Source organism: Buteo buteo, chromosome Z, assembly GCF_964188355.1.
Source record: "Buteo buteo chromosome Z, bButBut1.hap1.1, whole genome shotgun sequence".
Taxonomy (NCBI): Eukaryota; Metazoa; Chordata; class Aves; order Accipitriformes; family Accipitridae; genus Buteo; species Buteo buteo.
In genome coordinates this window covers 88557988-88571289 of record NC_134204.1, presented here as the reverse complement: position 1 = coordinate 88571289, position 13302 = coordinate 88557988, and the positions used below count along the sequence as shown (strand labels likewise).

The 13302-nt window shown below is 68.9% G+C and overlaps 4 protein-coding genes across 7 annotated transcripts; 1 reads left to right on the top strand and 3 right to left on the bottom strand.

Annotated features, from left to right (window-relative positions):
- Positions 1 to 777: 777 nt before the first annotated feature.
- On the bottom strand, positions 778 to 4365 carry SIRT2 (sirtuin 2). Of its 4 annotated transcripts, none has more exons than XM_075019902.1 (16): positions 4301 to 4365; positions 4164 to 4210; positions 4013 to 4052; positions 3778 to 3894; positions 3648 to 3689; positions 3436 to 3542; positions 3257 to 3313; positions 3058 to 3126; positions 2826 to 2955; positions 2483 to 2542; positions 2309 to 2364; positions 1748 to 1824; positions 1607 to 1658; positions 1398 to 1465; positions 1114 to 1180; positions 778 to 1010 (listed from the first exon to the last, which is right to left on the bottom strand). In XM_075019902.1, exons 1-16 carry the CDS (start codon positions 4314 to 4316, stop codon positions 822 to 824), a joined length of 1194 nt encoding a protein of 397 aa, XP_074876003.1. In that variant the 5' UTR covers positions 4317 to 4365; the 3' UTR covers positions 778 to 821. The 4 variants fall into 4 exon arrangements, with proteins under 4 accessions (XP_074876003.1, XP_074876002.1, XP_074876006.1 ...); XM_075019901.1 differs by having other exon boundaries at positions 4292 to 4359; XM_075019905.1 differs by lacking the exon at positions 3778 to 3894 and having other exon boundaries at positions 4301 to 4343.
- A 218-nt stretch (positions 4366 to 4583) lies between these two features.
- NFKBIB (NFKB inhibitor beta) lies at positions 4584 to 6950 on the top strand. The gene is made up of 6 exons (XM_075019906.1): positions 4584 to 5034; positions 5349 to 5454; positions 5564 to 5792; positions 6117 to 6205; positions 6297 to 6542; positions 6696 to 6950. The coding sequence occupies exons 1-6, from the start codon at positions 4706 to 4708 to the stop codon at positions 6741 to 6743; spliced, it is 1047 nt and encodes a 348-aa protein (XP_074876007.1). The 5' UTR covers positions 4584 to 4705; the 3' UTR covers positions 6744 to 6950.
- A 222-nt stretch (positions 6951 to 7172) lies between these two features.
- On the bottom strand, positions 7173 to 11536 carry SARS2 (seryl-tRNA synthetase 2, mitochondrial). Its single transcript, XM_075019900.1, has 16 exons — positions 11299 to 11536; positions 10577 to 10672; positions 10454 to 10483; positions 10196 to 10336; positions 10067 to 10121; positions 9688 to 9751; positions 9467 to 9572; positions 9338 to 9385; positions 9137 to 9245; positions 8987 to 9032; positions 8780 to 8867; positions 8573 to 8685; positions 8389 to 8482; positions 7992 to 8084; positions 7835 to 7900; positions 7173 to 7735 (listed from the first exon to the last, which is right to left on the bottom strand). The coding sequence occupies exons 1-16, from the start codon at positions 11530 to 11532 to the stop codon at positions 7607 to 7609; spliced, it is 1512 nt and encodes a 503-aa protein (XP_074876001.1). The 5' UTR covers positions 11533 to 11536; the 3' UTR covers positions 7173 to 7606.
- A 724-nt stretch (positions 11537 to 12260) lies between these two features.
- On the bottom strand, positions 12261 to 13296 carry MRPS12 (mitochondrial ribosomal protein S12). Its single transcript, XM_075019742.1, has 3 exons — positions 13177 to 13296; positions 12938 to 13019; positions 12261 to 12841 (listed from the first exon to the last, which is right to left on the bottom strand). Exons 2-3 carry the CDS (start codon positions 12984 to 12986, stop codon positions 12435 to 12437), a joined length of 456 nt encoding a protein of 151 aa, XP_074875843.1. The 5' UTR covers positions 12987 to 13019; positions 13177 to 13296; the 3' UTR covers positions 12261 to 12434.
- Positions 13297 to 13302: the final 6 nt, after the last annotated feature.

Genomic DNA, 13302 nt, shown 5'->3' with positions numbered 1-13302 from the left:
CGCGCCTGCCGCCCCGCGCCCTGATTGGCCGCCTCCCCCAGCCTTCACTTCGGATTGGCCCGCGCCCGTTGGCGCTGGCCCTGCCCACCGTGCCCCCTCAGGTAGGGGCCCCCCCCCAGGGCAGGAGGGAGCCCCCAAACCGGGCAGGGACCAAGTTTTAGAAATAAACCGCTTTATTGCACAAATACCGGGAGAAGGCAGTAAAATGAGGGGGGGGGAGGGTCACGGCCTTCATGGCGACGGGGGGCTGGGGGGAGCCCCCCCCTCCAGGCTGTGTGCTGCTGCCGGGGTCGGCCCCGCTCACACCCCCCCCAGTTCCCATCCCCATCACCCCACACCAGTAACCCCCAGTAACTGGGAACTCCCCTCCCAGTACCCCCCAATAACTGCTCCCCCCACGCCAATACCCCCCAGCATTCAGGGACCCCCACCCCCCAGTTGCCCCTGGTTCCTGGCCCCAGTACCCCCCAGTAACTGGGGTCACCCCCCCACGCCAGTACCCCCCAGTAACCAGGGACCCCCCACCCCAGTTCCCCCTGGTTCCTGGCTCCAGTACCCCCCAGTAACTGGGGGACACCCCCCACACCAGTACCCCCAGTAACCAGGGACCCCCTGCCCCAGTACCCCCCGCTTCCTGTCCCCCTGCTCCATGACAGAGATGTGGAGGGGGCCCCAAACTGCCCCACACTCCCTCCCACCCAAACCCGTCCCCCCCCCACCCATGTCTGTCCCCCCCCCGGCCCCCAGAAGGGAAGAGACGAGGCCGATAACTCTCCGTTACCATTTAATATCACTGCCCCCCGCCCCCCCCACCACCAGCCCTACGGTGCGGGGTCCCTGCTGCTACCCCGGCACTCGCCGGTGTCCTCTGGGGTCTTGCCCTCGCCCCCCCGGGCCTTGCCTTCGCCCCCCCGGGCCTTGCCCTCGCCCCCCTGGGCAGTCTTGGCATCGATGGCGGTCTTGGCGTCGATGGCGGCGTGTTCCCTCCTCACCAGCTCCTCCAGCTCTTTCTGCGGGGACAGGAGGATGGTGAGCGAAGGGGGGGTGCAGCTGGGATTTGGGGGGGGCACAGATGCCAGAACCACCACCTCCCCCCTCCAAATCACCACCTACCTTCCAGCCCAGCAGCTCGGCCAGCGCCAGGCACCCGGCGTCGCACTCCCCCAGCCAAGCCACGTCCCTGTGGGGACAGAGGCACCTGTGGGAGGGGGCGCAAGCGAGGAGGGGGGGGGCCCCAAAACCACCTTGGGGGGGTCCCTGACCCCCCAGCAGCCCTCCTGTGGTGTACAGACATAGGGGTGCTCCTCTGTGAAAGCCAGGCATCCCCCCCCGTCCTTCCCCATGCCCCCCCTGTCTACCACAGCCCCCCCCCATAGCCTCCCAGTGCCCCCCCATGCCTGTAAGCCTTGTCCGAATCGAAGTCCATGCCGCAGCCGAAGCCCATGAGGGACATGAAGGCGTCACTCTGGGGGGGAGGGGAAACGAGAGTGATGGGGGGGGGGCCAGCAGCACCCGCCCTCCCCAGTGGCCCCCAACCCCCTTTGTCTCCTCTCCCCCAACTTCAGCAGCCCCCGCAAACCCTCCACTGTCCCCCCCTGCTCCTCACCTGCCCTGTTTTCTCCTTGTTGATGAGGAGCCGGGGGGTGTTGGTGGGGACCCTGCGGGGGGGAGGAGAGGAGGGGATGGTCACGGGTGGGGGCAGTGGGGAGCCCCAGGCGGAGGTTCTTGGGTGGGGTGGGGGTCCGACCTGCTGACGAGGGAGGCGAAGGGCTGGACCTGCAGCGAGGTGCCCATGATGAGGAGCAGGTCGACCTTCTGGAAGTCCTGGGAGGAGAGGGAACATCACCGTGGGACCACTGCCATACCCCCCCCCTTCACCCTCAAACCCGGGGCGGGGGGGGGGGGGGCTGCAGGACCCCTGCCCCCTGTGGGAGCAGCTCCGAACACCCGGCATTCGTTTTCGAGAGTGAAGGTTAGGATTTGTTGTGCCAAGCCCTCGAAGTACTAGTTTTACAAAGTCGGGTCGGAGGATGGCTTTGCGTACGCCTGGGAAGATGTGGCTGGGGACAGTCACCAGCGTGTGTACGGAATGTTTTTATCTTTAACTGTTCTGAGGACTCGCAAACATCCCAGCCCAGCCAGATACGCGCTCCGGGGTTAGGAGTGTGGGCTGGATGCCCTCAGTTCTTCCCAGATCCTTGTTGAAACATATATCAGCTCGATCCTTTAGTGAAATAAATGGAATCTTGTACAGATAGCTTAAGCACTTAAATCAATCACGGCAGCCACCCCCCCCCAAACCACTCACCGACTGGAGGAGAGTGAAGAAGCGTGACGGGAGACTCTCCCCGAAAAAAACGATGTCTGGTGGGGGGGAGGGAGCAGGAGGTGAGCGGAGGGGCTGAGGGGAAGCCCCATGCACTCCCTCGGGCATGGAGAGGGAGGCACGGCCATCTCTGCCCCCCCCTTCCCTGCCACTCACCAGGTTTCACCACGCTCTGGCACTTCTCGCATTTGGGGACGAGGGATGAAAATATCCTTTCTGGAAGAGACGGGGATGGGAGAACTCAGTGGGGGGGGAGGCACAGGAGTGGGGACAGAGGGATGGGGGGACAGAGGGACATGGAGGGGGGAACAGAGGAACATGGAGGGGGGAAAACTGGGGCAGAACAGGCTCCCGTTAGGACCCCATCCTGGAGCACAGGGACCCCTTGCCCACCCTGGAGCCGTCCCCTTGCCCAGCCCAGTGACACACCACCCCCCCAGCCTCAATGGCACCCCGGGGGGGTCCCCTGCCCCCCCCAGACCCCCCCCTCCCGCTGTACCCTTCATCCACTGGAGGCTGTAGGGCTGCCGGCAGGAGGGCCGCAGGCAGTGGGAGGTGAAGAAGGTGCCGTGAGCCTCCACCAGCAGTTCGGGGTCCAGCCCTGCCACCCGCTCCAGCGTGTCGATGTTCTGCCAGGGTGCGGGGTGGCGGGGGGGTCAGGGGTGCCGTGACACCCCCACTGGACCCCCCCACCCCAAACTACCCCCCACGCCAGGGCTGGGTGTCCCTACCTGGGTGTAGCAGCGCAGCAGCAGTCCCTTCTCCTGCAGCAGCCGCATGAAGTAGTGACACACCGTGGGCTGGAGGAGGACAAGACACAGAGTGAGAGATCAGTTTGGGGGGGGTGGCAGGGTGGGGAAAGCCCCCCAGGGCTTTTTTATTGGGGCAGGGAAAACAACAAGGGGAAACTGAGACTGGGGAGGGTCTTACCTTGAACTGCCCTGGGTAGAGCTCCCGCGCCAGGGCAAAGAAGGGCTCGGGGTGTTGCTGTGGGGGGGGAGAGGTGGCTCTCAAAGGATTGTGGGGGGGGTCTCTGAGCCCCCCAGGAAGAGCAGGACCCCCTCAGCAGGACCAGGACCCCCCAAAAGCACGGGATGAGGGGGGGCTACCTTAAAGAAGCTGATCTCAAAGATGGCCTCGGGGTAGGGCAGGTGGTAGCTCTGCAGGTTGGCGTAGAGCCCCGTGCCGGGCGAGCGGAAATCAGGAATCCCAGCGGCTGTGGGGTGGGGGGTGTGACGGGGTGGGGGGGCGCATCAGGGCCCCCCCATGGTGCCAGCAGCACCCCCCCTACCCCGTTGTGTCCCCCCCAAACCGTACTTACAGGTGGAGATCCCGGCGCCCACCATACACACCACGTTCTTACCTGGAGAGGGGGAGAATGCGGGCTGAGGAGAGGGGGGCACCCCAAACCCCCCCTCGCCACCCCCAACACCCCCCCCATCCCCCCATACATTTCTCGCTCTGCAGAAACCGGCTCACTCCCTCCAGCGTCAGCTCGTCCAGCACCTTCTCCGGCTTCTCCCCACCCAGCCCCAGCGTCCGGGACAGGAGGCTCCGTAGCAGCTCCACTGCACCGGGGGTGGGGGCAAGAGCAAGATCAGCCACCGGGACCCCCCCCGCCGCCGCCGCCGCCGCCGCTGCCCCCCCCTCCGGCACCAGGACGTCGTGTATCCCCCCCCAACCTACTTTCAGGGTCTCCCGAAGCGCCGAGCTCGGTGTCGGAGGCCTGCGGGAGAGCGGAGGGGGGGGTCAGACGGTAATGGCGGGGGGTGGGGTTGTCCATCACCGGGGAGGCCTGACCCGGGCCCCCGACAGCGGCGGGGGGGGAGGAACTCACCGGCGACTCCGCGTCCCGCTCGGCCTCGTCCCCGCGGGCACCGGGAGCTGGGGGAGATGGAGGGGAGGGGGGTGTCAGCGGGCACAGTCTGTTTGGGGTCCCGCCGCCCCCGGTCCGACCCTACCGACCCCCGTTACCGTCCGGCTCGGCCATGGGCGCCGGCCGCTGCCCGGGCCACACCTCCCGGCGTGCACCGCGCCGCCCCAGCCACACCTCCCGGCGTGCAACGAGGGGCGGCTCTGATAGGCGGAGAGCGCCACTCCTCCCGGCGTACACCGCGCCGCTCGCCCCCCTTCTCCACCGCTACCGCCACATCTCCCGGCGTACACCGCGGCGTGGCGCTGATAGGCGGAGAGAGCCGCGTTTCCCGGCGTGCCCTCCCTCCCCTTGCGCGCACCGCCCCGGAAGTGGTGTAAGGACTACGGGTCCCGGCAGGCCCCGCGCGGCCGCCATCGCCGGGCCCGGCGGGGATTTCCCGGGACGGCGGCGGCCGCCCCATGGCGGAGCGAACCTGAGCGCGGCCCCAGCCCGGCGGCCCCGGCATGGCGGCCGCGGAGGCGGCGCCGGTGCCTCCCGGTGAAGTAAAACGGCCCGAGGGCGATGAATGGTGTGACAGCGGCCTGGGTTCGCTGGGTGAGGGGCAACTGGGGCCGCTACCCGCCAGCCCCGCTCCCGCCAGCCCCGGTCCCGAGCGGTCCGGTTCGGCTCTGGGACCCGTCACGGCGGCGGTAGGCGCTGTTCGCCTCGCTGAGCCACCCGAGGAGGCGGAGGAGGAGGAGGAGGAGGCGGCGGCGGCGTCACCGGTGGCCGCCGTGGAGGCCGCGGCCTGGCTGCGGCACGTCCTGGGCTTCCTCACCGAGGACGGCGACACGTAAGTGCGGGGGGCGACACGGCCCCCCCCCCTTCTCCTGGGGGTGGAGGACCCCCACCACTCGGGGGGGATCCCCCTGCCCTAGGGTGGTGGGACCCTGGGGGGCCGAGAGGGCTCTGACAGCAGGTCCTGCCCCCCCCACTACTCCGGGGTCCTCTTCGACCCCCCACCCCCACCCCCGAGCGCACACGGGGCCACGCTGGACCGTGGGGAGGGGTCCCCTCCACTCTGCTCTCACCCTGTCTCCTTGGGGGACCCCTGAGTGGGGCCAGGGGTGGCAAGACCCCCTCTCAACACTGCTCCCCCCCCACCAGCGCCCTGCACTTGGCCGTCATCCACGAGCATGAGGCTTTCCTGGACTCCATCCTGCAGTACACGGGCGGCACGGAATACCTGGACCTGCAGAACGACCTGGGACAGGTGTGGAGAAACTGGGGGGTGGGGGAGGGGCTGTGCAGGTTGGGGGGCACCCTCCCAGCCTCCGTGTCCGTCCGTTCCCCCCCCCGCTGAGGGGTCTCTCTCCCCGCAGACGGCGCTGCACATCGCCGTCATCCTGGGCCTGTCGGGCTTCGTGCGGAAGCTGCGGGCGGCCGGCGCGGGGCTGTGCGTGCAGGAGCGGGGGGGGCACACGCCGCTGCACCTCGCCTGCCGCGAGGGACGCCGGGGCTGCGCCCGCCATCTGCTGGGACCCCTCCGGACCCCCCTGGCACCCCACGATGAAGAGGCGCGCGCCCAGCTCGACAGCGTCAACTATGATGGTGTGGGGAGAGGGCATGGTGGGGGGGTGGAACAGAAAGGCTGTAGGGCTGTTTGTGTGGGGATGTGGTGGTGGGGGGACAACACAGGACAGCGTGGGGAGACACGGTTGTGGCGGGAGGGACTCTGTAGGGGCATGGGGGGGGGGGGAGGCGGATGCTGTGGGGCTGCAGCACGAGGCCGTGTGGGAAGATGGGTGCGGGGGGGACACGGTTTTGGGCAGGAGCCACACCGTAGAGCTGTGGCACAGGGACACAGTGGGGCTGCAGATCCATTGTGGGGCTGGGGGGTGCCACAGTGACACCCCCTTCTCCCCTCCCTGGCAGGTTACACCCCCCTCCATGTCGCCGTTCTCCGCAAAGACCTGGAGATGGTGGAGCTGCTGCTGAGCGCTGGTGCCGACCTCAACAAGGCGGTGAGTGCCATTCCAGGCAGGGGGAGCTTGGGGGTCCGCTGCGCCCCCCTGCTCTGCTCTGACCCTCTGTTCCCGTTCCCACCCCCTGCAGGAACCCAGCTGCGGCCGCAGCCCCCTGCATCTAGCGGTGGAGGCGCAGAGCCCCGAGGTGGCCGAGTGCCTGCTGCGCGCCGGCGCCGACCCCGCCGCCCGCATGTACGTGGGGTACACCCCCCTCTACAGCGCCCGCCACCGCCCTGACCCCCGCCTGCCCCAGCTGCTGCGGGATTTCGGGGCGCAGGAGCCCCCCGGGGACTCCGAGGACAGCCCCGATGAGGGCGAGGGTGACAACAGTGACGTAAGTGCCCCCCCACCCCAAGCAGCAGCCCCCAAAAATCCCCTCGGCTTCTCTCTTATGCTGATGAGGAGGGGGGCTTGCCCTACTCCCGGCAGTCCCCCCAAAACTTTAGGGGGGATGCTGAGCACAGGTTGTGTTTTCCCCCCCTCCCAGGAGGAATACGACGATATCGTCATCAACAGCGGGCGCTGCGTGGACTGATGGGCCCCTTGGCCCCTGCCCAGCCCCCCCCATCTCCCTCTATTTATCTGGGGGCTCCCAATGCCGTTGGCTGGACTTTGGGGGAGCCCCCGCTGCCCCCACCCCAAACCCTGCCGCCCCCCTCCTCCGCCCCCGCAGTCCCGGTCGTAGCGTAGAGGATTTATATCAGTTGTTGTAAAATAAAGAGGCATTTGGCCACTGCGTAGACCCTCCCGGCCATCCCCTTCCTCCTCCTCCTCTTCCTCCTGGCGCCAGGACCAGGTGGGGGCTCACAGCCGCCCCTCCTCAGGGTCCCCATGACCAGTGCGACCTGCCCCTCCGCGGGATCCCCATTGCCTCCTCCAGCAACCTCCCCGTCTCCCCAGTTTTGCTGCTGGGCACTGCACTTCCATGCACCGCGTCACGGCTACAGGGCACACGGAGAGCGTACACACCCGGAGGAGATTCATGTACAAAAGCACGCAGCATGTGTACACACATGCAGAGAACACGCATGTTCAAATGCACGTAGTGCACATGCAGATAGGTGCATGTGTGTGCAAAAGCACGGACGAGAACACGTGTGCCCATAGGCTGCAGCTCTGGGAGGGGGAGCAGTGAAGGTGGTGTTTATTGCAAAGGCTCGTTAACGTGGGGGGGATCTGTCCCCCATGTCCATGTCCCCCACCCTTGGAAACATCCATTTTCCTTCTGCGTCCCTTCTGCTTCCGTGTCCCATCCGCTGCGGGGGCCACCTCAGGTGCCCCCCCCCCTTCCCCATGCTTGGGGTGTCTTGTGGGGGCACTGGGGCCGCCTGGGGTGTCCCCCTGGGCTTGGGGTGCGATGTGGGGGCCACCTGAGGGTCCCGTCGTCATCCCCCCGGCTCAGGGCACCTCACGGCCCCCCCGGGGCTGGTTAGGGCCGATGTAGCGCAGAAGGGGGGCCGTGGGCCGGGTGAGCACAGCCTGGCCGACGAAGGGCTGCAGGGCGGGGGGCACGCGGACACGGCCATCCTGGGGGCACAGGGCAGGGTGAGTCACCCAGCACCCTGGGGTGCCCCCCCGCACATACCCGCCAGCCCCCTGAGGTGCCCCCCAACCCCCAGCACGCACCGGCAGCTGGTTGCACTCCAGGAGAGCGATGAGCATCCGGGAGACGGCGCAGGCGGTGCCGTTCACCTGCGGAGGGGGGGGATTAGTGGGGGGCAGAGGGGCTCAGGGACCCCCGAGGAGGGTTGCCCCCCACCCCACCCACCCCCCCAGCACCCACCGTGTGTGCATGCCGTAACTGCCCGGCCCCGTCAGTGTACATGATATTCAGGCGCCGGCTCTGGTAGTCGGTGCAGTTGGAGGTGCTGGAGATCTGGGGAGGGGGGCAAAGGGGTTTTGCAGGTATTTAGGACCCCCCCCCGTGTCTCCTGATAATGGGGACCCCCCCCGCCTCCACTCCAGGGACCCCCACAATAGGGGTCCACCCACAATGAGGGGGTTCCCCTTCCCAGTTCTCCAACAAACCCCAAAACATGGGGAGGTGACCCCCTGCAGACCCCCTTAAATGGGGGGGATCCACACTCAGGTTACTGTTGGAGCCTGTAACCAGGGGCATCACCCTGTGCAGACCCCAAATTGGGGGGTTTTGCCCCTCCGCCCCCCTTAGTTGCCCTCACCTCCCCATATTTGCCCCGTCCAGGCATCCAGGCTTCGATATCGAACTTGCGGTAGGCAGGGAGCCCCAGCTCCTGCGTAGGCATGTCGAGGACGCTGCAGGGAGCGGGGCCGTCAGCAGGGGTGTGGGGGGGACAGAATGACACGTGGGGGGGACATGGGGACAGATCCCCCCCCCGCGCTCACCGGTAATGTAATCCCAGCTCGGAGAAGATTTCCTTCTGCAGACCCAGGAATTCAGCCAGCAGCGCCTCGCTCTCGTCCCCGCTCTCTGCCGCCGTCACCCCAAACATCTCCACCTGCAGGGACAGGGGACGGGGCAATGCATCCCCTCCTCTTCTGGCCCCCCAACTTGCCTGGACACCACGGTCCTTCCCCCAGTTCCACCAGTACCTTGGTGAACTGGTGGACACGGTAGAGCCCCCACGGCTCCCGGCCTGTGTCGGTCTCGGTCCGGTAGCAGGTGCTGGAGCAGACGACCCTGGCCAGGGCAAGGGGGTAAGGACCCCCCCTGGATGCCTGGGTCCCCCCCTGGTAGGGGGTAGGGGGGTCCCAGGGTTCTCCCCAGTGGGGAATGGGGGGCTGCTGGGGACCTGGTACCTGATGGGCAAGTCCTCCAGCCGCACAGCATGGTCCATGAAGTACCCTGGAGTAGAGGGATGGGGCTGGGGGTACAGCAGGGCTCCCAGAACCCCCTCCCCCAGACACACAGACCCCATTTTTCCCAAGTTTCGCCCCATTTTTCCTTACCTGCAATCCCCACCTCAGAGGTGCCGGCCAGGCAGAGGTCCTCAAAGCGGGAGGGATCAATGTTGTAGACGGGTGAGGGGGTGGCGTTGGGCTGCATGCCACAGCCCTCCTGCAAGGGGGGACACGAGGGTGTTACCGGGGTGGGGTTGTCACAGGGCTGCCATGGGGAAGGGATGGACATGGGGCAGACATGGCACTCACAAAAACGGCGCCTCGCAGCAGGTCAGGGACAGTCATGGGCAGGAAGCCCTGGGGAAAAAGGGCTGTTGGGGGGGTGGGTTCCCTCCTCCAGACCCTCCCAGGCACCCCCCGGGACCCCCCCCCACATACCTTGGGCAGCAGCTTGTCCATGGCGAAGCGCACGAGCGCGTGCTGCAGCAGCGCGCCGGCCCCGCACAGGTAGTAGGACCGGTGACCCGAGATGTGCGACAGGCGCCTGCATCCCGTGGAGGGGAGGAGGGGACGGGATGGGGACACGGACATGACACGCATGTCACCAGGGACACATGTGACACCCGGGTGTCCCCGCCCCGGCACCCATGGGTGCTCACCGCTGGCGGATGATGTCCAGTCCCTCGCCCAGTTCCAGGTGTCCCTTTGGCTTGAAGTCAAACACTGCGGGGACGGAAGCCTGGGGGAGCCTTCCTCACCTCCGGCACCCTCCTCTTCTTCCCCCAAGTCTTCCTCACCCCAGAGAGCCTCCTCTGCCCCCTCAAGCCTTCCTCACCCCAGGGATGCTCCTCTTCCTCACCCCAGAGATGCTCCTCTTCCACTCCTAGAGCCTTCCTCCTCGCTCCCACCGGAACTCCCCATCCCTTGGAGGAACCCTCCTCCTCCTCACCCCCTCTTTGAGCCTCTCTCAGCCCCAGGGGACCCTCCTCGCCCCCCCCCCCCCCCCCCCCAAATCACCTCCACTCTGTGCCATCGTACCTGGCTTCTCTCCCACCACCTCCAGCACACGGGCTTGGCTCTCATCCCCGACCGGCTGGGGGAAGACCAGGTGTCAGGGGGTGCAGGGAGACGGGGTGACACCACCACCACCACCCCCCCCCAGCTTACCGCCTCGGGGTGCGTGCGGTTGGGGAGCTGCAGGGCCTTGAGGTAGAAGCGCTCGTCCAGGGCGGCCTCCTCGGCCAGCAGCGCTTGCAGCTGCAGCCGGACCTGGCGGCCGCGGGCCCGCAGCGCCGCGTACACAGGGAGCTGCGGGGACACGGGGCTGGGGGCGCGGAGGGGGGGGGGATGACCACCCCCCCACATCCCCCCAGCACCTCCTGCCTGGGAGTGGGGACCCCCCTCCCCCCCCTTTGGGGTCCCTACCGCCTCCGCCGTCTCCTTGTCGTGGGCTGCCTGTGGGAGGAGAACGGGTGGGTCACGGCAGGGGGGGGACCGGGGGGTGGGGGTCCTCGGGTGGGGGGGTGCAGGATGGGGGGGGGGTCTCACCATCAGGGCCCGCACGCCCTGGGCCACCCGGCCCTTCTCGGCTTCCAGGCGGGCGATGGTGGCCCGCACCTCCCCCAGACGGGACCAGGTCTGTACCTGGGGGGCGGGGGGGGGGGGAGTGGGCGGGGCTGCCGAGAGCCCCGCCCCCTCCCGCGTACAGACCCCGCCCCATTGGCAGGCACACCCTTTCCCCCAGCTTATTTTTCCTTGGCCCCACCCCTTCCCCTCAAGCCCCTCCCTAGGGCAGGCAAACCCCACCTACTGCAAAGCCACGCCCCCGATCTTAGACAGACCCCGCCCCATCCCGCAGAAAGACCCGCCCCCCTCTGCAGGCCCCACCCCACATCCCTTCCCAGACAGACACCGCCCACCCCGAGGCTCCGCCCCTCCACCTCGGGCAGGCCCTGCCCCCATGCCCTGCTCCCGCCCACCCCAGCCAGGCCCCGCCTCTCTCCCGCCTCCGGACACGCCGTCCTCACCCCCCCCACCAGGCCCCGCCCCTCTCCCGCCGTCTCCGCCTGCCCTAGCCAGGTCCCGCCCCCTCCCACCGCCCCGCCCCACCCCCGCCAGGCCCCGCCCCCTCACGGCGTCCCCGCCCGGCCTCGCCTCTCTCCCGCCCCCGGACCCGCCGTCCCCGCCCCTCTCCCGCCGTCCCCGCCCGCCCCAGCCAGGCCCCGCCCCTCCAGCCCCGTCAGCCCCCGCCGAGGCCCCGCCCCGCTCACGATCTCGCGGAGGTCGCCCCCCCGCAGCGGCCCCCGCCGCCGCTCCAGCTCCCGCTCGCTCAGCGCCGACACCTCCAGCTGCGGCCGCGCGCTCAGGCCCTCGCGCACGTGCTCGTACAGGCGGCTCCGCCCCGGCCCGGACCCGCCGCCCGCCCCGCCCCCCGCCGCGCGCCACCCCCGCGGCGCCGCCGCCGCCGCCCGCCGCGCCGCCGCCAGCGTCCTGGGCGCCGCCATCTTGGACGCCGGCGCGGGTCCGGCGAGCGTCACGTGGCGGAAGGGGCGGAGTCGCCGACTGATCACGCCCCCAGAGCGCTCTGGCCACGCCCTCCGTCCCGCCTCCTACATCCAGCGCCCCGCCCAGTGTCCCCACGTTCCCCCAGGCTCCCTCCTGATGTCCCCAGCCTCTCTCCCAGTGGCCCCAGGTCCTCCCATGTCCCCCCCAGTGTCTCCAGGCCTCCCCGAAGCTCTTTCTCAATGTTTCCCCCAGGCTCCTTCCCAGTGCCCCCAGACCTCCTCCCAGTGTCCCCATTCCCCCCCCCCCGGCACCCCCAGGTTCTCCCACATGCCCCCCAGGCCCCTTCCCAGTGCCCCCAGGCCCCTCACAAAGTCCCCAGCTCCCCCCCAGAACCCCCAGGTCTTCCCATGTCCTCCCCAGATCCCTTCCCAGTGCCCCTAGGCCCCCTCCCAGTGTCCCCAGCTCCCCCCACACCCTCCTATGTCCCCCCCAGTGTCCCCAGGACCCCCCAGTGCCCTTCCCAGTGCCTCCAGGCCTGTTGCTCAGGCCTGTGGGCTCATGTCCCCAGCCCACCCCCCAGTACCCCCACATCCTCCCCTGTCCCACCCAGTGCCCCCAGGCCCCTTCCCAGCGCCCCCAGGCCCCCTCCTAATGTCCCCAGACCCCCCCCAACATCCCCAGGTCCCCCCCACCCAGCTCCCCCAACACCACTCCGCAACATGTCCCACACAGCGACAGCCTTTAATGGGTGCAGCGAAGGAACAGCACGTTCCCCCCATGCCGGGGCCACTGACATAGCGTCCCCAGGTGCAGAGGAGCCGCTGTCGCCACCAACACGGCGTCCCCGGGCACAGAGGGTCGCCACCGTACGCCTCATGCCCCCTCTGCACGCTCCCTCTTCTCACTTCTTCTTCTGGACATGGGTGCAGTCGTACTTGCCCCGCACAATGGTGAGCTTCACCCCCGGCAGGTCCTGGGTCCGGCCACCCTGCACCAGCACGACGTGGTGCTCCTGCAGGCTGTGGCCCTCCCCGGGGATGAAGCACACCACCTCCTTCCCGTTGCTCAGCCGCACCCGCGCGCATTTTCGGTTGGCCGAGTTGGGCTTCTTGGGCTTCCGAATCAGGTTCTTGATCACCACCCCCTTGATCTGGGGGCGGCCGAAGGTGGCCCCCAGCTTGGGAGGGGGCGGTTTGGGCCGGCCTTGACGGTGCATCTGGTTCAGGGTGGCCATGCCGCCGGCCTGCTGCGGCCACGGGGGTACCGGCTGCCTCCCGGGCACGGCGGCGGCGGGGAGCGCCCCGGCGGCTGCGGAGGAGGACGACAGAGAGAGAAGACGTCAGCGGCCGCGGGCGGCTCGGTGGGCCCCGGCCGGGGACAGGAAGCGAGGCGAGATATACGCACCACAGCCGCGCAACGAGGCAGCGGCCCTCAGCAGAGCGCGGAGCGGCATCCTCCGGGCCCGCAGCAAGGCGACCGGCGGGGCCTGAGGGGGAAACACCCGGTTAGCGCCGACCGGGGGGCGTCAGCCGCCTCCCCGACCCACCGGGGCCCCTCCTGGGGCCCACGTCCCGCACCGGAGACCGGCGGGCGAGGCGCCTGCGCGACCCCGGGGAGCGCGGCAGCGGCGCCGCCGTGCTCACCTCACACCGCCGCCATCTTAGCGCGCTGCCATCCCTTCCCGCCCCTTTTCCCGCCGCGCCGCGCTCTGACTGGACAGCGGGAGCGCCAATCTCCCGCCCTTCCCTCTGTGATTGGCCACGATCCCT